Source organism: Quercus robur, chromosome 4, assembly GCF_932294415.1.
Source record: "Quercus robur chromosome 4, dhQueRobu3.1, whole genome shotgun sequence".
Classification (NCBI taxonomy): domain Eukaryota; kingdom Viridiplantae; phylum Streptophyta; class Magnoliopsida; order Fagales; family Fagaceae; genus Quercus; species Quercus robur.
The window spans coordinates 23,171,325-23,196,937 of record NC_065537.1 but is presented as its reverse complement, the minus strand read 5'-3'; the positions used below and the strand labels follow the sequence as shown (position 1 = coordinate 23,196,937).

Sequence of the window (25,613 nt, the reverse complement as noted above, 5' to 3'; positions counted from 1 at the left end):
GAATTTCTCATAGCCTTTTACCGTATTATTAATTCTTAGTTTTACAGATATAGACGTAGTTCAATCCAATACAATCCAAGTCAAGAAGAGGGTTGTAGGTTTTAGTTAGCTCAATTGGTAAAGTCTCTGATAATTGTATAAGAGATCTGAAGTTCAATCCTCGCTTTTACTAAAAATTAATTGGTGTCTTAATCTGATGATAAAGAGCTATGATCGGGAGCAAAGTTGTAGTATGCTTTTTTTTTTTTTTTTTTTTCTTTTAAAAAAGAGAGAGAGAGAGAGAGAGAGAGAGAGAGAATTTCTTTTTGAGAAACATCATGTAAGATCATTTTCTTTTATCAAAACTAAAAATTATAGTGCATAAATAAAATAATTTAAAATTAATAATTAAATTAACTTTTTAAAAACATTTCCAAAATTTAAATAATATAGTTCTTTTAATTAAAATAGTAAATTAAAATACATAATTTTGATATTATAGTTTTATATAGAATAAAAATTTATCTAAAATTGAATAGTATAATTGTTTCGCATACACAAAAAGTATATCTCATATATACTTGTCACAATAATATATGATTTGATATCATTATTATAAATGTTTCAGTATCATTTTAAAAAATAAAATAAAATAAAAACAAAACAAAACAAAAAAATCCATCATAAGTGATCCAATTTAGAAATCATCCAAAAATTATTCAATAAAATATTACTAAATTTTTTTATTGTTATTATCATTATTATTGATGGGGAAGTGGAAAATTAGTCCCAACTCCAGTTCGTCCAAAGTGATCGTCCAAAGCCAATAGAGCAAGGGAGATCAAGAATCACTCCAGAAGAAGAAAAGATGGTCACAGATGATAATATTGCTCCTAAACAATGAAGTATCCCATGGACGATAAACTCGTCCATGAGGGTCGTCCATGGACGATTATCAGATGTCCAGGAACGACCAAATCATCATACACTGGACGAACGAATGCGCAACACTTAGGAAACTTTCGACTCTTTGTAGCGGTTACTAAACTCATATTTATCGCCAAGAATCCCTCAAATGAGTTAACTTCCGTTAGCGGTTACAACTTTAGTAGCCGTTGGGGAAGTTATCTTCGGACTCATTGGCTTCCACAAATCTTGGGGAGGTTATTGGACAAATAACCATCCCCAAGGTCTTTATATAAAGGACCGATCTGAACCATATGAAGGTAAGAACATTCTGAGACTTGCCTCCCAAAAAGTTGGAATTTCACTCTTGTGAGACTAACTTTGCCATCAGAGCGGATTTGGCCGGTTTTCTCCGGTCCCCTTTTTGACAGTGTGTTTGCTTTTTGTAAGCCTTCCACCGTTTAGTAGCCCACCGAAACCAGAGCATCCACCTTACTGATTCTAAACAGTATCAGTTGGTGCCGTCTGTGGAAAGAGAGATTGTTTTGCAGTTTTCTTTTCCGCGACAAAAGGTTAGGATGGTCAGGACCAAATCGAAGGCTACTAGCCCAGGTCGTCAGGGAAGCAGAGTCACCTCAAGCGATCCTCAATGCAATCACCAATCTGCACCAGTCATGCAGACATCGTCTGTCCAACATGTGCAATCTATGGCGGCTGCAATGGCGGAGTTGACTTGCCAAAACCAAGAGTTAAGAATGGAGATCAATTTGAGAAGACAGACACGTGAGGAACGAGAAGGAGGAGGACAAACACAAGGTCATGGTGATAGAGAAAATACTGAAATTGGAAGTCAGTTAAGAGGCACCACTTCACGGACGGTACCACACTTGAAAGAAGAGATGGACCATATGAAGAAAGTCATGAAGGAAATGAAAGAGAACATGAGGAGGACGAATCCTATAGAAGATTTGGTCCATAGAACTGACTCTCCCTTTACGACTTCTATCAACAGTCATCCTCTACCATTAAAGTTCAAGCTACCTTCTCTAGATTCGTATGATGGAATGCGTGACCCGTTTGATCAAATTGCTACCTTCAAGACGCCAATGCACCTTCAAGGGATCCCTAATGAAATCATGTGTAGAGCCTTCCCTACCACCCTTAAAGGTCCGGCACGAGTCTGGTTCAGCAAAATACCCCCAAGTTCTGTAGGTTCTTCCGAAGAGTTGAGCAAATTGTTTGTTAACAATTTCATTGGGGGACAGAGACACAAGCGTTCTTTGTCCAGCTTGTTAGCCATAGAGTAAGGGGAGAATGAGAGCCTGCGGTCATTCATCACTCGCTTCAACAGAGAAGCCTTTAGTGTGGACGAGGTAGACGACAAGCTTCTATTGGCGGCCTTCCATAATGGGATTAATTCTGATCTATTTATCCACAAGCTATATGAGAAGGAGCCTCAAACCATGGCTGAGCTCGTCCATTCGGCTCAAAACTTTATGAATGCAGAAGATGTGATCATAGCCAAGGAGAGGAAAATAGCTGAAAGGATGGAAGCGCACCCGGCACGCCACTCAGAACAAAGCCCTCGTCCAAAGAAGGGATGGACGGAAGATAAGAAGGAACGAGATAATAGGAAGACGGGTCCTCTGGGAAGAAGCCAGAACTACATGCCTCTGAACGCTCCACTTGATCAGGTGTTCATGCAAATCAAAGATGACCCTTCTCTAAAATGGCCAGAGAATATGAAAGGAGATCCCAATAAGCGCAATAAGAGTAAATATTGTCACTTCCATAGGGACCACAGGCATGACACGGATGAATGTTATGACCTGAAGCAGCAAATTAAGAATCTTATTAGACAAGGAAAGCTGAGGCACTTCGTTGGAAGGGATCATAAAGATGAGAAGTTGAAATGAAAAACGGAGGAATCGTCTCGGCCCCCACTAGGAGAGATAAGGATTATCATTGGAGGAAACTCGACGGGGTAATCTTCCAAGTCGAAGAAGACGTATCTCAAAGTGGTGCAAAACGTCCAACTCTCTGGACGATCACCAAGGACGAGATTAATGGACGAGCCAGCCATTTCCTTCACCGACAAAGATGCTGAGAGGATCCATCACCCGCATGACGATGCAATTGTCATTACTCTGCTTATTGCAGATTATACAACCAGGAGAGTGTTAGTTGACAATGAAAGCTCAGCAGATATATTGTACTACCCTGCCTTCCAACAGATGAGGCTTGGGCAGGATCAACTTCGTCCAGTATGCTCACCATTGATAGGGTTCAGAGGAATGAAGGTGCATCTCGTAGGCACCATTACATTACCAGTAGTGGTAGGGTCATACCCGTAGCGGATAACTAGGGAAGTCAATCTTCTCATGGTGGATTGTTCGTCCTCATACAATGCCATTATTGGAAGACTAACTCTGAACAGTTGGAAGGCGATAACATCTACCTACCATCTATCAGTCAAATTCCCTACGGAGTACGGAATAGGGCAAGCACAAGGAGATCAGTTGGCAGCTAGAGAATGCTATTTAGCCATGATGGCTTTGGACGAGCAGGTGCAAACAATGAGTATTGAGGAAAGAAGGGTTGTTGCAGAGCCCACAAAAGTACTGGAAAATGTTCTTTTGCAAGAAGATGATCCCGAGAAATTCACAAGAATTGAAACAAGTATGAAGGAGAAGGCAAGAAAAGACCTCATCCAGTTCCTGAGAAAGAGTATCGATGTTTTTGCATGGAGTCATGACGACATGCCAGGAATCAATCCAAGTGTAATCACTCATTGATTGAATGTGTACCCCTTTTCTAAGCCCGTTCGTCAGAAGAAAAGGGTGTTCGCTCCTGAGCGGGATAAGGCAATCAAAGAAGAGGTTCAGAAACTGACCACGGCATAGTTTATTAAGGAAGTCTATTACCCGGATTGGTTAGCCAATGTGGTGATGGTGAAGAAAGCAAATGGCAAGTGGAGAATGTGTGTAGATTTCACTGATTTGAACAAGACTTGCCCCAAGGATAGTTATCCTTTGCCACGCATTGATCAATTAGTGGACTCTACGGCTGGCCATCAGTTGTTGAGCTTCATGGACGCCTTCTCAGGATATAATCAGATAAAGATGGACGAAGTTGATCAAGAAAAGACCTCTTTCATTACCAGCCAAGGTTTGTTTTGCTATAAGGTGATGCCCTATGGTTTAAAGAACGTAGGGGCAACTTATCAAAGGTTGGTTAATCACATGTTTCATCCACAGATAGGACGAAATATAGAGGTCTATGTCGACGACATGCTTGTGAAGAGCGTAGACGAGGGAAGCCATTTGGATGATCTACAGGAAACCTTTGAAACACTTAGGCAATATAAGATTAAATTGAACCCAAGTAAGTGTGCATTCGGAGTATTGTTGGGAAAGTTTTTGGGGTTCATGGTTTCGCAAAGAGGAATTGAAGCGAATCCAAACAAGATCCAAGCTATATTGGATATGGAACCACCGAAGAATATCAAGGAAGTCCAATCCCTCACTGGGCGAGTTGCTACTTTGAACAGGTTTGTTTCGAAAGCCACAGACAAATGTTTACCTTTCTTCAAAGTCCTCAGGAAGGCATTCGAATGGACAGACGAATGTTAAAAGGCCTTCCAAGACCTAAAGGACTATCTCACTACAGCTCCATTATTAAGTCCGTCCGTGCAAGGAGAGGAACTGTGTCTGTACTTAGCGGTGTCTCCACATGCCGTAAGTTCAGCTCTAATCAGGGAGGAAGGAAAAGTACAAAAACCCGTGTACTACACTAGCCAAGCACTCAGAGGAGCAAAGGAAAGGTACCCACTGATAGAGAAATTGGCTTTTGCAGTAATAACAGCTTCTAGAAAGTTAAGACATTACTTCCAAGTTCATGTCATCAATGTCATGATGGACCATCCGCTCAAGAAGGCAATGAACAAGCTGGAACCTGCAGGACGGCTGATTCAATAGGCGGTGGAACTTAGTGAATTCGACATTCGGTACCAACCAAAAAATGCAATAAAGGCCCAAGCCCTAGCAGATTTCATTGCAGAGTTCACTCCAAGTTACGAGGATTTTGGTGAAAGAGAGTACAATAAAAAATGGGTCGTCCATGTAGATGGATCGTCTACATTGCATGCTAGAGGAATAGGAGCTGTTTTGCAGTCACCAGAAGGAGACAAATTAAAGTACAAGGCTCGTTTTCAATGCCAAACTACTAATAATGAAGTGGAGTATGAAGCCCTTTTAATGGGGTTGGAGTTGGCTAAGTCTATAGAAGCAGACTCAATACTTGTCATGGGAGACTCTCAGTTGGTCATAGGCCAAGTAAATGGGATATGTGAAGCCAAGGAAGACAGAATGAAGAAATATTTAAAGAAGGTAGTGCGCCTTGTGAAGAAATTCAAAGAAGCTGATTTCATTCAAATCCCAAAGGAAGAGAATGTGGAAGCAGATATTTTGGCAAAGGAAGCGTCTGCGAATGTAGCAATGGACGAGTTGGATGCAGTACAATACATGCCTAGTATAGATCTTCTAGAGATGTTGCAGATAGAGGGTGATGAAAATTGGATGACCCCAATAGTTTCATACTTGAAGGATGAAAGGCTTTCAGAAGAGAAGGACGAAGCTAGGAAGCTCAGGGTCAAATCAGCCAGGTACATACTTATGGACGAAGTGTTATACAAAAGAGGTTTTTCCCAGCCTCTCCTAAGGTGTTTGGCTCCAGACGAGGCAAACTACATGTTGAGAGAGGTTCATGAAAGAGCATGTGGTAACCATTCGGGAGCCAGATCACTCGTCCATAAAGTCATTTGTAGCGGATTCTATTGGCCAACCATCCAAGCTGATGCTAAGGCATATGTTAAGGTATGTGATTAATGTCAGTGCTTCAGCAACATTCCTAGACAGCCAGCAGAGTATCTTACACCAATGATGGCCCCTTGGCCTTACGCGCAATGGGGACTGGACATTTTGGGGCCCTTTCCAACTAGAACTCGGCAAATGAAATTTTTGGTGGTAGGAATAGATTACTTTACAAAATGGGTGAAAGCCGAACCCTTAGCAAAAATTACACAACTGAATGTCAAGAACTTCGTCTGGAAGAACATTGTATGCAGATTCGGGGTACCTAGGGTACTAGTGTCTGACAATGGACGACAGTTTAACAACACACCTTTCAGGGAAATTTCTGAACAGCTTGGAATAAGGAACCATTACTCCTCACCCTGCCACCCACAGGCCAATGGCCAGGAAGAAGTAGCAAACCGATCCTTGTTGAAGATCATTAAGACTCGGCTCGAAGGGGTAAAGGGAGTATGGCCGGATGAGTTACCGGGTGTTTTGTGGGCTTACAGAACGACAGTGAGAACTCCAACAGGGGAAACTCCTTTTAAACTAGCCTATGGAAGTGAGGCAGTTATACCGGCAGAAGTACATATGACGAGCCACAGGGTGAGGAAGTATCAAGCTGAAGAAAACGAAGAACAGCTCCATCTTAACCTTGACCTTATGGATGAAGTCAGGATGGATGCAGAACAAAGAACAGCGAGGTACAAAAATCTTATGGAAGACAATATGATGCCATGGTGAAGCCCAGACGCTTCAACATCAGGGATCTTGTCCTGAAGAAGGTTACCTTGGCAACAAGAAACCCGGCCTACGGGAAACTGGGGCCAAATTGGGAAGGACCTTATAGGGTTATCAACTGCAAGAGGCAAGGATCCTACTATTTGGAAGTTTTGGATGGACGAAAGCTAGAACACCCTTGGAATGTTGAGCACCTAAGGAAATACCATCAATAAATGCTGACTCTAGACGAAAGTGGCCACAGATGAGATACCTGGACGAGTGAAAGTATTCTCATGTTTGTTTATTACTACTATGTGTTTTAAGTATTTCAATAATCCCCTAGAAAGTACATTAGTGTTTTCACTTTTGTGCTATTCATGGACGAGTTGGTTTGTATTTTTAATTCCCTAAGGCACTAGCTCACGAGCATGTGCCATGCTTGTGGAATATATGATGTATTTTCAAGTATATTGTATGGGAATCCTTTATTTTTGTATATTCATCCAGAATGATCTACAAAGAAGCAAATAAGCATAGACGAATGAAATCCTTGGACGCAAGGACGTATCGTCCATAAGCTTTCCTCAAAAGGAAAAATGAAACAAGGTACATCCGTCCAAAGCTTAAGACGAGATGAAACCTGAGTTAAAATGAAACAAGGTACATCCATCCAAAGCTTAAGACGAGATGAAACCTGAGTTAAAGTTAAAATAGAACAAGGTATATCCGTCTAAAGCTTAAGACGAGATGAAACCCGAGAAATGGCCGTCCAAAACATGGATGAACAAAGACTGTGCAAAAGCACAAGCCCATAAATGAATCTAACCAGCATAACAATCCATTGCATGGACGAGAAATTGCTGGGAAGTCTTATCAAGGACGGAAATATGGTCGTCCCTAAATTTGAATAATGAATAAAAACTAACCAAAAAGAACGTCATTCATAGACGAACTGTACATAAGCTAAAAGGATTCAATTTGCTCTATTTCGGTGATGTAATAAGAAATTCACCCCTACACTCAAGACGAGGCAAACTGAATTCCTGGGTGGATGAACCACACAGCCACAAAAATGATATGAATAATGAAAATAAAATTTCATACATAAAGCTAGAAATATATGTATTCAAGCACAATGGAAGGTGAAAATAGAAAAAATTCATTTGTTCATGGAATTTAAAGAAGGGTGGACGACCCACGTCCAAAAAAAAAAACCTTAAGTTGTGAAAATAAAACTGATTGTATATAAGACTCGTCCATAATCTTGGACGAGACAATTGTACTTGTATGAACTTGAATAAAAGGAATAAAGAACAAAGCCCAAAACAACGGGCACTTCCAGATAAAAGTAAATAAAAGTAAAATAAATTTTCAAAGGAAAATGCAATCACTTGGGCAAGTTAGTCTTGGGGTCGTCTTGGGTCACTTCAGTGTTAGCATCGTCCATTATGTTGACGTCCTCAGAACTCGTCTGCAACAAGGAACTTTCATTAGCAAGGGGAAGCTTGAAAGAATTGAAGTCCAAGTCAAGATATGTTTCCTTAGCATCAGCACGAAAGTCCTCATAGCCAGCTGCATAGTGGTTGTCTAGACGATTCTTGTACTTGTCAGACTTCTTAAAGGCTGCTATGACTTTTTCACGTGCTTTCTCTAAGGACGAGGCAAACTCAGAGACTTGTCCTTCGAGATGGACGATACGGGTATCCTTCTCTAGGTTATCAGCTTTAAGCTCTTCCATCTCGTTCTTCAACTTCGTCTCACTTCCCTGTAGACGATTAAAATCCTCGGTCAACCTAAGGACCTCCCCCTTTTTTAGCAGAACTTCATTGTTCAGCTCCTTAGCTTTGTCCTTAGCCGTCTTAGCCTCTGTAGCAAGCTCCTTAGCCTGGCAGGTTGCTGTATAAAATTTTGACATAGTCTGCATATGGACAAAAGGGAGTTAGACATCCTATTCAAATTAAAAAAAAAAAAAAAAAATTTACACACAAGGACGAGGGAAAGACTTACCTTAAAATGGTCATGGATGCCAGAACGTTCAAATTCCTTCACTGACATGTTGTAGCATTCATTAACTTCATGCTTAGTGATGATTCCTTTGAACGTCCTCCATGTGTAACCCTCGTCCAGAACCAGATTGGAAGGACGATCAGAGGGTTCCGACGAACTAGGCTTGCGAGAAGCTTTGGCTGGAGGGGAAGGATTAGTCTAGACGGGATGGATTGTTTGGACGGGCTCCACATCCACTAGAACGTCGTCCAAGTTCACCGTCGAAGGTGTAAACTTGGGGACCTTGGGAAGAGAAGTCTTACCAGGCTTTTGCTTCTTGGGGCCTCGATGACTTGGAAGGTCGTCCAGATCCACGGCACTGGATATCGACTTAGACTTCCTCTTCCCAGCTTGGACGGAAGTCGCTTGGACAGTTGGGGGTGCAGCAACATCCTCGTCCCCATTAGTCACTGTTTTTTCTTTGTTATCCCTTATTGTAGTTATCCCTTATTGTAGTTATCCCTGTGACGAGGAAAATCAAATCAATAAACAAAAAAAAAATGAAATGAAATAAAGTGGACGATACTTACTTCGACGGGTAGTCTCCTCGTGACTGAGGTTCTTTACAGTAGGCACTGGGCCAAGTCCCCAAGCTGCTAGATGACTAAGAGTTACCAAATTGTGGAAAGTTCTCCCAGGGAAGGTACGAACCGCGTCTATCCGATCCAAGTAAAAGTTTTCCAAACGTGGATGAACAACAGCTGCATCACCAATAGAAAGGGTTAGACAATTGAAAGATAGGAAAAATGTAAGGAAAAACAAAAGAAAAATGGAAAGAAAACATACCCTCAGGACGAAGACGACCTAGAGGGCTGGTAAAAGGTGGGAAGGGGGGATTACCCACATCAGCTGGGTCCCCAGCCCAATTTCCAGAAATAATAAAAAATTCTTTTTTCTAGAGCCGGTCAGACGAGCTACGACCCTTAATTAAACTGTAATAAGAGCCCCTGGCCGAGAACTGGTAAAAACCAGCAGATTTCTTTATCTCCGAAGGCTTATAACAGTAAAGGAACTCGTCCACTGTAATTGGATGATTCCCTTCCAGTGCCTCACGCCATAGCACTTGCATGGCGACTATCGTCCTCCAACCATTGGGGTTGAGCTGGTTAGGTCCAATACCCAACCTTTGGAAGAGGTCTCTGCAGAAGGAATTTAGAGAAAACCTAAGGCCAGCTAAAAGGTAAGAAGTGTATACCCCTAAGCCAAAGGAAGGAGAACAACACCATTCTCCAGCCTTGGGTAGACGAGGGTTAAGCTCTTTAGGAATTTGGTATCTATCTACAAGAGTTTTTAACTTGGCAGCGCCTAAGGTGGATGCTACCTCTGGGGCACAACTATAAATGACGTCCTCCTCGTCCTCTTCCTCGTCTTGAGGAGGGCTAGATGGCTGTCTGAACGAGCTAGCCCCAGATCCAGAAGCCATCCTACGTTGTAGTTCCTGAAATTCCTCTAAGGGAATGCCAGGAACCCCAGACGAATAATGCTCGTCTGAGGAATCGCTACAGGACGAGCTATCTACACTACTCTCCTCACTACCCTCACTCCCAGAAGAACCGTCCTGGTACTCGTCTATCTCCCTCTCTAAACTACTAGATGAAGACATGGTTGAAATATAGAAAGATTTAAGATGAAAACCTAGAAAGAAAGAGGAAATACCTGATAGAACTAGGAGGAGAGCTAGACTAGGCTCTTGGACAAGATGTCAGAAGGGAAAATGAGAGAAAAGTAAAGGGCATGAAAGAGAATGCGCTATTTATAGACCCCAGTAACAGGGTCAATGAAACGACGCTCGCCACTCAAAAATTGACACGTGGCGGTTCCTTTGAGAAACGAGATTGACATGACTGGCCAACCAACAACTTCGCGACACGTGGCTCATAAAAAAGCAAAATTTTGTTGAAATCACGACAATATCCTGGACGACCCTTTGAACAAAGGGGCAACTGATGGGGAAGTGGAAAATTAGTCCCAACTCCAGTTCGTCCAAAGTGATCGTCTAGAGCCAATAGAGCAAGGGAGATCAAGAATCACTCCAAAAGAAGAAAAGATGTTCACGGACGATAATATTGCTCCTGAACAATGAAGTCTCCCATGGATGATAAACTCGTCCATGAAGGTCGTCCATGACGATTATCAGATGTCTAGGGACAACCAAATCGTCATACACTAGACGAACGAATGCACAACACTTGGGAAACTTTCGACTCTTTGTAGCGGTTACTAAACCCGTAGCTATCGCCATGAATCCCTTAAATGAGTTAACTTTCGTTAGCGGTAACAACTTTAGTAGCCGTTGGGGAAGTTATCTCCGGACTCATTGGCTTCCACTAATCTTGGGGAGGTTATTGGACAAATAACCGTCCCCAAGATCTCTATATAAAGGGCCGGTTTGAACCATATAAAGTTAAGAGCATTCTGAGACTTGACTCCCAAAAAGTTGGAATTTCACTCCTGTGAGACTAACTTTGCCATCGGAGGGGGTTTGGCCGGTCTTCTCCAGTCCCCTTTTTGACAGCGTGTTTGCTTTTTGTAGGCCTTCCACCGTTTAGTAGCCCACCGAAGCCAGAGCATCCACCTTACTGATTCTAAACGGTATCAATTATTATTATTATTATTATTTTTTTTGCTAGGTATGATTCAATTTTTTTTTTTTTTTTTTTTTTTTTTTTTTTTTTCCTGTTGGGGTATGCATATAAATCCATTCTCTACAATAGTCTACCATATTATCTTCTTGACAGAAAAGAGGAAATGACTACATTTGCTTTTATTTTTTTAAGTTGCTTCCAGTAAACGATCACAACGTTTCAAAAAGGAATTAACCACAACTGAAATAGCTTTAAGAGGCTGAAATGTTCAGGGTGAAATCCTCAACTTGGAGCTTAGAACAAAAACTGTAACTACAATTGTTTTCAAGGTTGAGAGTTGTGACAGTCAAACAAAATACTTGGTGCCAAAATAAAGCATTCGTATTCTTTTCATTCTTATTTTTTGGCTTTGTTTTGGTCATCAATCATTATTGTGGTTTAGATGTTTTCAATTAAAATTTTTTTTTTTTAGAATCCAATTTTAAAACTATTAAATCTACCAGTTCTATAGTTTTGGAGAAAATGGGTTAGATTTCTTGGACCTAAGTATCAAAATTAAATAAAACTGTCACTACCCCAAAAAAATACCGTCGAAAAAGAATTTTGTTAGGTTCTAAGACTTTAGAATCTAAATGTATTAGAACTTCAATATGTAATGTTGGCAAACCATGATCAAAACATTTAGTCTAAATTTAGGCTGCTCAAAGTGTGGTTATGTGTAAAGTTGGAATCGAGTAATTGCAAGAAATTACTATTCAATTTCTGCAAGGCTCGATCGATCGAAACTCATGTAGATTGTTTTTCTGCAGAATTTTCCAACTCAACCCAAGTCCATATGGCGCTTAGTGTTTTATGTTTTGCCTTAAGTATAAAAAGAAAAACCCTAACCACGTTTTAGAGGTTGTTGATATGTTGTGTGTATAAATCTCTTGTGAGATCTAAAGGTATTTACCTTCATACATACTTAGGATTATCAAGATCAAAATTAATGTCAAGAGCTTGGTGATCTCTTCAGTTGCTGTTTCAAGAGCTTAAAGAAAACACAAGTGCGAGTACTTGTGGTTGTTGTGGATCAAAGAAAGAAGTAGTTCGTGGACTCAGAGCTATCACGTGGTCGTGGTAGTAAGTTTTCTACTTGAGGTAGCAATAGAATGTTAGTGGTCTAAATTGCTATTGTAAAGCTTCAATTCTTTCATAGTAGATCTGTTTTACCTTTAGGAGAGCTAGGTTAAATCATCTCCAGGTTTTTTACCAGTTTAGTTTTCCTGGGTTATCATATTGTTGTGTTTTTTATTTTCTGCATTGTTTACATGATATGATTTACTTGTGTTAACCTAGATTTGAATAATTTACCTAAGTAATCACTTGACTAAATAACTAGATTAAACAACTTGTGTTTTAAGGGGTCTAAAAATGTACAAATTTCAACAACTAACACTACCCTCGAAACTAGTGCTTTATCTTTATATTAGATTGCCAACACTCTAAAATTTTAAAAATAAAAGTATGATAACCTTATTTTTAGGGTATCCTAACCCTCAAAATAAGATTTTCTCTGTTTTTTTTTTTTTTTTTACAACAAAACTCACAACCACACACATAAACTTTAAAGAACCGCATATTAAAAAAATCTATATTAGCTAAACATAATTATCAAATTAGCTAAACATAAAATAGAGTTTTTGAAACTAGCATCAAACTCTAATATCAAAACCACAAAATCAGCATCAATACTAACTCATATAATAAATTGAGAGGCATCAATTTTAAAGAATTCAAAACCTTAGATACTACAATACACAAAATCAAAATCAAAACACAGCATTCACCTTTTTCTTTTTCAAGAAACAAACAGAGTTAAAGAGAGAGAGAGGGTCTGTAAACAAATAGAGTTCGGATACGTTTGTTTTCTAAGAATTGTGAAATGGTCTATATAGAAAATGAGAGGATATGTACTGTGGTGGCCTTTTGGCTCGTCGTCGATGGTGAAACTACAAATGTGCCAAGAAAATCAGACAAATGCAAAGAAATTCAACAAGAAAGTGTGGGAAAAGTTGAAAATCAACTTGAACTAGTGTTTTTTTAGAGAAAGAGACTAAGGGTTTTTTTTATTTTTTTATTTTTTTTAGAGAGAGAGAGAGAGAGTTTTCTAACTGAAAGAGAGCGATTGACAGTTTTTTTTTTTTTTTTAATTCTGGTATAAGGGTTAAAAAGTTTTAGATCTTTTTATCAAGAGTTGTATTAGTGTGACAAAAAAAAAAAGGTGAAAATTTCGAGCTAGCACTATTTGTTAGTTTCCTTGAAATAAGTCTTCCTAAATTTAGTCCTAGCCTAATTTGTTAGTGTTTGTTTCAACACTATTTATTGAACACTGGGTCAAAATTAATGAAGTTTTTTTTGTAGTGTATTATAATCAATGAACTCTTCTCATTGCCTAACTAAGCCATTTAAAATATGTTAGAAAAATGTTAAGGAGTAAATAAGAAATTGACTCCTGATGTGTCTACTTGAATATAATTTTAAAGTGGTGAAAATCATTGAGTCCCACATAAGAAGGAAAAATATTATTTTATGAGTTTTATGCTTATGGGTAGTGTTGGGTTATAGATTGACCCCATTTAATTAACCAATTACCCAAGTTTATTAACTAGTGTAAATTACATGTGAATTCAACTATGGCACAATCAAATCACCAAACTAAATAAAAAGCAATAGAAAATAAGTTTAACACAATAATTTGATCACGTAGGCAAAAACCTCATAAGCAAAACTCCACCAAGTGAATTTCAGGTCACCACTCCTAAAGAATCCACTAAAAAAATAAGAAGTTACAAGTAAGGAAGCTCAGTACCAATCCCCAATCAGACTATATTTTCTATCAGACTTCTCCTTTGCACAAATCTGCTATACATGACTAACTCCACAGTAACCATTTTAATTGTTATAGCATTACAAAGTTCATCAAACCACGTTTAGATGAACCAGTAGCAACTTAGGACCCCAAACATCGCAGCAACTCCCTGTTGCAGTGATGACGACTATAAAATATGTCTTTTATATGCACTGGAACCCTAGAGAATGAACTCTTAAAAGGCCAAGTTATCATGAGCTAAAACCAAAATTAAATTTTTTTTTTCTGAGACTCAATAAAAATTATTAGGTTCTCCCAGAATATAGTGATATAATATTCGCTCATCCCTTAGTTATGATAACCTCATTATGAATTTAATTAGTGAAATCTACTATAAATGTAAGAAAATAGAGTATCACATCACCATATTCCAAGAATGCTTACTAATTACTCATCAAAAGCTTCCATTAGTACACCATTTCAAGGGAGATTGTTAATAAATGTAGGGTTTGAAGGTTTTTGGAGCTGAATTTTATTAAATTGTTGACTTTGATATTTCATTGAATCTAAATCATTTTATGCTAAAATATAAATAATATCGTTTGATGAATTCTTATTCTCCTCCATTAAGTTTCTTTTTTATCATTTTGGTCCTTAAAGTTTTTGTTGTCAACCATAGTGCTTATGTCTATCAACTTCGTTAAATATTAAAAATATATTAATACTAAAAGTATTAATTAAAATTTCATTTCGATACTAAAAAATATTTTAGAATAAAAATTATCTTAACATAAAGTATGTAAATTTATTCTTGTCAAAAATTAAATTAAATTTTTAATATTAAAATTTTTTAATAGTTAATGGAGTTAATTAAATCTAAGAAAAAGTTTGGCTACAAACTTATTTGTAGCCAATGGCTACAACACCCTTAAAAAATTAACATAGCTATGTATTTTGAAAATCTAATCATTAAATTATATGTTCTTTATGTTATTAACACGCAAATGATTTTTATGCAAATCATATTTTACTTACTATTTGATCCATAAACTTATTTTTCATACATAATTTGAAATAACAAAAACTTAAAATTTAAACATTTGATTGATGACATAACTATTAATCTTTGATCTTCTGAAAATTTTGCAAACATATAAGATATGAGAAGAAAATTTAATCCAATCGCGGATTTGTCAAAATTCACATCCAATAAAAATGATTTTGAACAAGTTTGCAGTCATTGGCTACAGCTAAATTTATAATCAAACTTTATCCTTAGACCTAATTAGCATTTGCTTTGTTCATATCAGACTAGTTTATCTTATGCTATACCCCACATGCATTGACGTAATTATTATCTATATATATATGTAACCGAAGCCTCTGAAGTTTCCACAATTTTCCACGTCAGCATTAATTAAATTAAAAAAAAAACATTAATTAAGTTTAAAAAAAAGAAGCCCAATTTTTTTTCCACAATCATTAAAATCAAACCCGATACCCACAAACCCACTCTAAATCCTCTCTCTCTATTTCTCTACCCTTCTCCCCAAAACCCAACTCTGAAAATCAATCCCAAATGCCATCTTCTTCTCCTCTCTCTTCACTAAAACCGATGCTACTTCCCTAAAATAAAATTTAATCATCAATCTGTATCTCCAAAGCAAACCCTATACCTAAGGCAGCCAACGTGCTAGACCTATGCAGGAGTTTCCTTGGTCTCCACTCTCAACCGCTTTTCTCCATGGACGGATTCAGCCACAGAGCTGATTAGGTTAAATAATTCCCCCTCTGTCATTCTCTTTCCTATTTGATTGATCTGCTTCTCAAGAAATTCTTCTCTACGATTTTCTCCAAAACTTATTTTTTGAGTTTCGATTTCAGGTAATGATGATGATGCCAATTACTCAGTCCCAACGCCAAGTGAATCCTAGCAAAGACGTGGTTGCCTTTTCGGTTGTCACCATTGGCATCACCAGGTCTATCTCTATCTCTCTTCTTCTTTTATGCTTATGTGAATGATCTAATTTATTAGAAAAGAAGAGCATTTTGTGCATATTGTTGGATTATATATTTGGGTTGTGCTTGTGCATGGTTTTTTTTTTTTTTTCCTTAGGAACCAATATCATTGCATAGTTGCTAAGTGGAACATTGAGGTGCTCTTACTGACATCAGGTTTTAATAATCTTGAGGATTGCTTTTATCTAGACATAATATACCTTTTGTTATTTGTTTTTGTTTTGCTTGGTATTAAAGGAAAAATGATTTGGATAGGAATGAGATCCTTCTACTAGAATGTAGATTTGAGGGAGAATGTGGTGTGTTGACTGAGACCATGTTTTATGTCCCTAATAGGAACAAGATAAGTTTTGGTATTGGAACAGTTTAGTAGTGACCCGTTAGATTGTACTAATAATACAATTTTGGTCCTTTTGTTTATCGTAAATTGTATATTGATGATAATTACTACCTTTTCCAAGGAGCTACTTTTTCCAATTGAAATGATGAAATTTGCATAGCTATTCATTTGATGAAATGATAGTTACTGATATGGGTTAAAATTCAAATTGAAATTGTTTTAAATCAGACAGAGGCTCAAAGTTGAGTTTCAATTATGTCTTCAATTAGGAATGGAATGGAATGGAATTGGCATCGAGACTATGATCGTGTGCGAAGGTATGCAGTCAATGGATAATTTTGATAGAGGAATTAGACACATTTTTGGACAGGTACAATACTGTCTTATTTTACACTTGCTAAAGGTATGATATAACACATATTGTTATTCTGAGCTTGTTTGATGTCCTTAATTGTGTCTTCATCATCATTATTTGTTTAAAGGGTTAGTATTTGTAGTTGAGAATTAAAGAAAGAGATTGAATCACATTTTAATTCTCTATTATTGATTGGGGAAAAAAAAGTCTTTGTTTCTCCATAATATATAAGATCCTTCTATAGTGGCGACTATTTCAAGAGATGCTTTAAGTTCAAATCAATATATGTCAAATTGCCTAGCCAAAGCATCCGAGGACTATAATTATGAAAAACAATAACTCAGCCCTAAAAAAATGTTTGAATTTTGGTAGTGTTTAAATTTTCAATGTAGATTTAACAATGTTTCTTTCTCATTGTAATTTGTGATTTATGTCAATGATGATTTTAGGGTCCTCCAACTCATGAAAGTATGCAAGATTTATGTTTATTTCTCATTGTGTTTCTTCCAACCCAAATGGATACAAGAAGAGAGAAGTTTTGACGCTAAGGTTGACAGTCATAAGTGGAGAGATTCCTAATCCAATTAAGTTTCCAATTTATATTCTCTTCGGATTTGCTGATTTTTCATACTCTACATTGTTTTTGGGCAGTACTGGTAACTGGTAAGTTCAAAATGCTCATTTTCTTTTTTAGTAGCTTTAATCTTGTGCTTTCTCTGTCATATTTCTCTTCTGTTGTTGACCATTCAACAAGGCCATTTATAAGTGAAATGCATATTCTGTGTGTTCTTGCATTGCCAACACTATGTTAGTACTATTTTTTTTAGTGTATTACATCAATGTTGGTGTGTATCATATTTCTATGTTTCTTATTTTACTCATTGATTGTTTAGTGAAATATGATACTGAAACATTTAGCATGTGTGTGAATTTAATTAGTAATGTATATATGAAAAGTTGATTGTGTAATTTTCTTTTAGTGTTACTAGCGTGTGGTTGATGCATTGATGTCTATATAAAAGGTTTTAATTTTGCATTGTTTTGGTTTGTGACTTTTAATATCTCCCCCAAACTATTTCTCCCCCAAATTCCTATACTTCCTACCCATGGACCTCTACATTTTTCAAGTATGTTGGCAAGTACAGAACACTATATTATAAATAGTGTTAAATTTTTTAGAGATTATTTGTTGCAATCACAATTCATGGCTTGAAATTTGTATTGTTTGGTATGTGATTTTACTATTTGGCTTTGGCTTTAGGATTTTTTTTTTAATGTCAAGTTCTATAAAAGGAGCACTGTGATTTGTTCCTATGATTTAATTTGTACTTTGTATTGGTTGGTATGTGATTTTACTAATAGGTTTTGGCTTTGGGATTTTTGTTTCTAACATGCATTTGAATCTAAATAAATCAGGTTTCGTATGTCAAGTGCTATAAAAGGAGTAATGTGGGTTTGAAGGTTTTGTCTTGGTTATCTTTGTGTTTGTTCTCTATGTGTAAAATTTGGTCTATGGATCCAATTTGTTAGAAGGATTTCTTCTTCAAAATGTTATTTTTCTGCACTATTTTTCTACATAAAATTTGCACTATCTTACATCTAAAATCTGCTCTTCCTTTTTACAACCAAAATTTACACTGCACTGTTTCATAAAAATCTGCACTGTACTATTTCATAAAATCTGCATTGTTTTGAATAACTTTCTGCATTGTTTTTAAATAACTTTTTGTATTAAGTACTTTTTAGCACCTATGATATAACCAATTTTTTGTTTCGTATGCCAGGTTCTGTAAAAAGAGCAATGTGGGTTTGAAGGTTTTGTCTTAGTTATCTTTGTGTTTGCTCTGTATGTGTTTGTTTAAATTTCTCAGTGAATATGTAGAATATATTGAGTGTGTGTGTATTGGGAAAACATCAGTACTGCCTTGGATGATCTTAATTTGAATTCCTTTGACATTGTTTCCTTCATATTCAGAATCAATAATGATTAGATTACTAGGACTCTCCTCTATGTGTTCGACTGAACTTTTTACTTTAGCTCACAAATTTAGTAGCAACCCTCAATTGTACTTGGTATGGAAGGGAGGTATTTCCTATGTGATTGATAGGAAGTGTTTAGCCATTCCTAATTGTGACTTGGATGATTTTTATGTTCTGAATGCTTTTGTTGTACTTTTTTCTCTGCATTTGTAGTTCTTTTCCAGTTGCAGTTGGTTTATTTAATCTGTTTTATTCTATTAATGTTTCTTGAATGATGGCTAAAAATTGGATTTTATTGTTTTGCAGATAGGTATTTGGCATTTTGTTATCTGGGTTATTTGGAATTGTGGATTTTTATCTGTGTAAGACTCTTAATATGATAGCAAGATGAGAAAAGCTAGGTATTTACCAGTCTTCTCCTTTATTATATACTGTTTCTTGCATATTTATTGGTAATATGTTTCTAGAAAGAATTTTAAATTGGAATGTGATTGCATATTTAAGTTTCTTTGTTATCTCAAACTTGGTTTTATGTTTGGTTTAATTGTTTAGTTTAAATGACTATAATCTCAAATATGGATGGGAATTCTACATGATAAAATGACAGAAGTATGTATTTTTTTTAAAATAGCAAATTTACAAATTTGATATTTCACTTCTATATGTTGTAATAGATTTCTCAACCTATTCTATTGACAGGCTTACATCAGTGGTATTTCAAATGAATGTAACAACAACTTATCAAACGAACAAGATGGTGATTCTACAAAGTTTCAAAAAGTTGATGTTGAAAGCAATGTACAACTTATACGAACATTTGTAATCAAGGAAAATAAAAGGAGTTATTCAGTGACTACTATGAAGCAACAAAGGAAGAAAATACAAATAATACTTTAAAGTTGTCTTTCAATTTATTTCAAATATTAATTAAGTAGTTCTTTGAATTTGTGTTTTATATATTTATTGGATAATTGAGGATGTTAAGTATTGGAATATTAATTTTAATTTTAATTTAAGTTTGATTTATATTTTTCATTACATAATTTAATGTTTCATATCAAGGATAGAAAATTTTGAGGCTGGAATCTTAATATACAATCAAAGAGGAAGAGACAAATAATTGTTAACATCTATATACACAATAGTTTGCACGGGTTAGCGACTAGTTGTCATAATTCAGATATCATCCAAATATATATATATATATATATATATGTGCATTCTTATCTCGTATGGGAATGTTATATATATATATTGGACACGTTGTAGACAAAGAATACCAACACCGCAAATTCTTCATAATCCTTTTCTTCTTCTTCTTCTTCTTCTTCTTCTTTTCCTCTCTTTCCTTATTCAATTCTTCACAATAATTTTCTGCTTCTTGATCTCCCTATAGAATATAACACAGTTCATCAAAAACAAATACTATGGATTATTCTCAACCATCTTTTATTCAATCCTACACCTGTCCCCTCATCCTTCTTTGCTCAAATGATTCCCCTTCTCACCTTCATCACCAAGACCAACTTTATCACTGTGATTTTTGTTTGAGTGATGTCAAAGAACCCTCAAATAATAAAGCCACGACAGGCGCTTTTCTCAAATATATCAACATGCCCTTGGAATATAGCAAGAAGTTTACTAGTGTTCTGTACTGCCGTGGGGTCTTGTTCTTTTCCTATGTTGAAGTAAAGGATCAAGTCGCGGAACACAACATTTTCGTGTACTATATTCACGCAGCAAGTTTTGACAGCTTTCCATCACGGCCCGCCATGACTAATGAAAGCAGGTTGGCTTTTGGGTTTGGTTTCCATCCCGGAACCAATGACTACAAGGTGGTCAGAATAGTCGAACAAAATCAGCCTACGGGTTTGGAACAACATATTGAGGTGTTCACTCTAGGCAGACCCATGTGGATGATCAACAGAAAGAACCCATTTTTGCTTCGGATGCAACCCTATGCAGCTTCGTTTAATGAAAGACTGCATTGGTTAGGCCAAGACAAGAAAGATGGTTCCACAATTATAGTTTCATTCGATTTGGAGTCCGAAAATTTTCACCATATTCCAATTCCAGATAATTGTAAATCTAGACTGGATGGGAAAGATTGCCACGTTGTAGTGCTGGGAGGGTGTCTCTGTTTGGTTGATTATAATGACATATGGTCAATGAAGATTTATGGTATAAAGGAGTCTTGGATTAAAGAATACACCGTGATGCCTTTTGAACGTTTGATAGGACCTATTCGGCCTCTATGTCTACTGCCAAATCATAACATTTTGATCGAGTTGCAATATCTCCCGCAGAGTTTGTATGTTTATAGTGTAGATTCGATGGAAATCTACAAGGTAAGAATTCATGACCTCCCCCCTTGCCATTCATACCGAGTAGTTTCTGTTGTTGATGATACTCTTGACAGTATATCAAATGGGTGCAAGCAGGAGAGCCCTGATGCGTAGTAGTATGGGTGTAATTCTTGTAAAGAATCAAGAAGTATTTAGTTTGTTAGTTACAAGATTGGTTAGTTGGTTGTAAGATTGCAAGAAGTAGAGCCAAGTTAGTTAAGAAGGCAATAAGTATTCAAGAACTGAAGCCGAATTAGATACAACTGACAAGTTTTTAGTTGGTTGTTTTAGCGAATAAGTCTTGCAAGTAACACGTATAAATAAGTTGCTAGTTGGTTATTTTGGCCAGTCTTGCATGTAATTTGTATTAGTGCTTGTAATCAATATCATTTCATCATTAAAGAAATTAGACACAATTTTCTCACCTCTCTTTCAACCTTTTTTTTTTCCCTTCGAATTAGTTAATTTTAATTCATTTTCATGTGAACTTGGAAGAAATATTCTTAACCGTGATCCAGCATATGGTATCCTTAATCTAATGACTCCATAACCTCCGTGATCCAGCAGATGGGAAAGACATTTGTTATCCTTATTCAATGCTTGAACTCATGCCAGTTCGAGTCACCCTGCACTAATGAGTGGTAAAGGCATTTATGCTGTATATTATGGATATTGAACTGTCCGCAATGCAGCTTAGGTCTTTATTTTTGAGATCATTTTGCAAGTGGATGTAATTGGATGCATCCAGTTTCCTTCTCTTTTAGATTCCATTGATCGGCTGGATATTGCACGTACTCTTTACACATACCTTTCTGTATACATCATGTACACTTACAAATTCTATCTAATACAATTTTATTATTATTTATAAATAATAATAATATGAGCATAATAATAATAATGATGATAATATGAGCATATTCAAATATCAAAGTAGTCAAATTAACTAAGTAATATATGTTTAGCACCAATGTAAGGTAAAGATAAAATGTGCCTTTCGGCCTTTAAATCTTTCTGCTTATTCTCTGATGTTATCCTGGACCAGAGTGGCCTCAAGTGCACGTATAAACCTATCTGAATCTATTCCAATTGGAAATTGAAGAAACATAGAGAAATAAGATAAGCATATCAAATCCGTCCTTCAAACTATCCATTTTCCATAGAAAAGCATCCTCGTCGCTTTCAAGCTTCTTGGTTCACTCAATTTTCTTCTTGGCTAGAGTATTCTCCTATTAAAGATGCTGCATACTGTTTGCCATGTTATCTCTTTACCATGGAAAGAATTAGACGCCTTGGCTATGATGATTTTACTTTCATAGGATTTAGAAATTGGAAAAAAGTCAATAATGGAAAGAATTGTGCCTTTTTCAATCATGTTGGGGAGGATCCTTGCTCACCCCAAAGCAATGCTGTGAAATACTGTGATGATCTATTGAATGAATCAGTGCATATAGATAAAGTGATGAATGTGCAGAGTTCTGAACAAATTTTAAATAATCAACTATGGGTGAAAACTTCAATTGATATTGTTCAGTGGCTCGCCTTTCAAGGGCGTCCTTTTAGTGGTCATGATGAAACCCCTGAATCAAAAAATCGAGGAAATTTCCTTGAGATGATTATAACTTTGGCATCTTATAATGATAAGGATGAACAAGTTGTTTTGGAAAATTCTTCTAAATCTGCTAAGTACACTTCGCCTACAATTCAGAAGGAGATTCTACATGTTATTGCAAGTAAAGTGTGGAGTAAGATTCGTGAAGACATTGGGGATTCCAAATTTTGTAGTATTGTTGATGAGTCACGTGATGAGTCAAAGATAGAGCAAATGGCTCTTGTTTTGAGGTTTGCTAACAATGAGGGCTTTATACAAGAACACTTTTTTTATCTTTCTCATGTTAAAGACACTGCTGCATTGACTCTAAAGAATGAAATATATGCTATTCTTTCTTGTCACTATTTTGACATTCAGAACATTTGTGGACAAGGATATGGTGGTGCTAGCAACATGTGTGGTGAATAGAAAGGATTGCAAGCCTTAGTTCTTAATGATTGTCCTTATACATACTATGTGCATTGCTTTGCTCATCTGTTACAATTAGCATTAGTTGCTGCATCAAGAGAGGTAATCCCTATCACTATAGTTGATTCTTCATGTAAACGTAATGATGAACTAAGAGTTGCTCAAGCTGTAGAAATTGCTAGAATGTTGGCTATTGATGAACTTGAAAGGAACAAGAGCAAACCAAATTGGGACTCTAAAACAAGCTGGTGATTCTTGTTGGGGGTCTCATTTTAATTCTATTTGTAGCCTAATGAGGATGTTTGGTCCAACTTGTTTGGTGCTTGAAAATATAAAGGAAGGCGAGTCCACCTACTTGCAACGTGGAGATGCAAATTTAGCTCATAAAATGATTAATTCATTTGAGTTTATATTTAGTTTACATCTAATGAAGGAAATCATGGGTATTACTGATGTTCTTTGTCAAGCTTTGTAGCAGAAATCTCTAGACATCTCAAATGCCCAAAATTTAGTTTCAGCAACAAAGGCACTCATCCAAAATTTAAGAGTAGATAGTTGGAATAATTTTCTTGAGAATGTCATAGGATTCTCCAAAATATTTGAAATTGATATTCCAAATCTAAGTGCTCAGTTTGCTGAAGGTAGAGGTCGTAAGAAAAGGGATCATGTTACAATGGAGTATCATTATCATTTTGATATATTTAATGCTACAATAGATGTTCAATTGCAAGAGCTTGACAATAGATTTGGTAAACAACCAATAGAACTCTTGACACTTTGCTTAACTTTGGATCCAAAGGATGCCTACAAATCCTTTAATGTGGATGACATATGTCGTCTTGTTGAGAAATATTATCCTCATGATTTTTCTGAGCGTGATAGGACTGGTTTGAAAATTCAATTAAAGCTATTTGAGCATGATGTGCAAAATCATTCGAAGTTTCAGGATTTGTCATCTATAGCAAAATTATGTCGAAAGTTAGTAGAGACATAAAAGTCACAGGTATATCCTATTATTGATCGATTGATTCACCTTGTTTTGACTCTTCCAGTGTCCACAGCAATTGGTGAGCGAGCCTTTTCAACTATGAAAATTGTTAAAACAAGACTGCGCAACAAAATGGAGAATGAGTTTCTCTCAAATAACTTAGCTATCTACATTGAAAGGGAAATTGCTGAGAATTTCACTACTGACTCAATACTTGATAACTTTAGATTTCTTAAAAAGCGTAGGTTATAGTTTTGAAAAAAGAGGTTTAACTTTTATGTTATTGTATGTTTTGTGACTTTGCCTATTTCATAGTTGATTAAAGATATTAAATCATTTGTTCAATCTAGTCTCATGATTGTTTAATTTTAATTAAATACATTTTTATTTATAGCATATATTAAGTTATGAAGTATAGCACATTACAATTTTACATTTCACACAAAAAAAAAAAAATTATATATGCCCCCCCTAAAGATAAATTCCTGACTTCGCCACTGGCAATAAGACTTTTTTATGTTCTATTTTTTGGTTTAGTATGATATATTTTTCACATATTTCAATTTGAGGTTTACACTTTTTCACACAAAAATTGCACATTTAGAACCACTAATATGGTTAGAAGTGTCATAAAGCTAGATCTAAAAAATGAACAAATCCACACACAAACTTATGATTTCAATGAGACTTTTTTTTGTTCTATTTTTTGGTTTAGTATGATATATTTTTCACATATTTCAATTTGAGGTTTACACTTTTTCTCACAAAAATTGCACTTTTTTTTTTTTTTTGAGAAAATTGCACATTTAGAACTACTAATATGGTTATAAGTGTCATAAAGCTAGATCTAAAAAATGAACAAATCCACACACAAACTTATGATTTCAATGCTATTTCAGTATTCATTTTTTAGGGCTATCCTTAGACATTTATGACCATATTAATAGTTCCAAATGTACAATTTTTGTGTGGAAAAGTGTAAACCTCAAATTGAAATAAATGATAAATATATGAAAAATAATAATTTAACCATTATTCAAACCCCTAGGTACATACATGAGATTAATTGAACCATTATCCGAACCCCTATTTTTGATTCATTGTAGAATATAGTAGATCCATGATATTCTACCTTTTAGCAGAGTACGGGTTAAATGTCGGTTGAGTTTCCATGAACATGGAATTCGAACGAAAATTTATACATTTCATGGGGAAAAAATAAAGTTTAAGAAAAAAGTCTAGAGCAAGTTCATTTCAATGTGAGTACGATTTCTTCAAGCACCTAGGTGGCATAATTCATATAATAATTTACAATAAAACTTATACAATCTTGAAATAAAATATATAGTAAGAATTTCAAAATTGGAGACATCAAAAAATTTTGAAAAATAACAAAAAATGGCCAGGAAAAAAGTGATTTCGCTTTTATTAATTATGCATGGAAAGAAATTAAGCATGGCTACCTGTTTGAGTCCACAATGCCAACAAGGTTTTCTTTCATACATCATTCATCACCTATTTCCCAATCATGCATCTTCACAGCCCAAACTTTGCTCTCCAAAGACAAAAATTTGCTCCTCATTCCTTCAAGAACTTTAATGATTCTCCAAATACATCAAAAAC

At 36.0% G+C, this 25,613-nt stretch overlaps 2 protein-coding genes across 2 annotated transcripts; both read left to right on the top strand.

Moving 5' to 3' along the window:
• Nucleotides 1–20,250: 20,250 nt before the first annotated feature.
• Nucleotides 20,251–21,096, top strand: LOC126721579 (F-box protein At3g07870-like). Its single transcript, XM_050424629.1, has one exon. The coding sequence runs from the start codon at nucleotides 20,251–20,253 to the stop codon at nucleotides 21,094–21,096; it is 846 nt and encodes a 281-aa protein (XP_050280586.1).
• Nucleotides 21,097–22,255: 1,159 nt separating this feature from the next.
• Nucleotides 22,256–23,254, top strand: LOC126721578 (uncharacterized). The gene is made up of 2 exons (XM_050424628.1): nucleotides 22,256–22,994; nucleotides 23,082–23,254. Exons 1-2 carry the CDS (start codon nucleotides 22,256–22,258, stop codon nucleotides 23,252–23,254), a joined length of 912 nt encoding a protein of 303 aa, XP_050280585.1.
• Nucleotides 23,255–25,613: the final 2,359 nt, after the last annotated feature.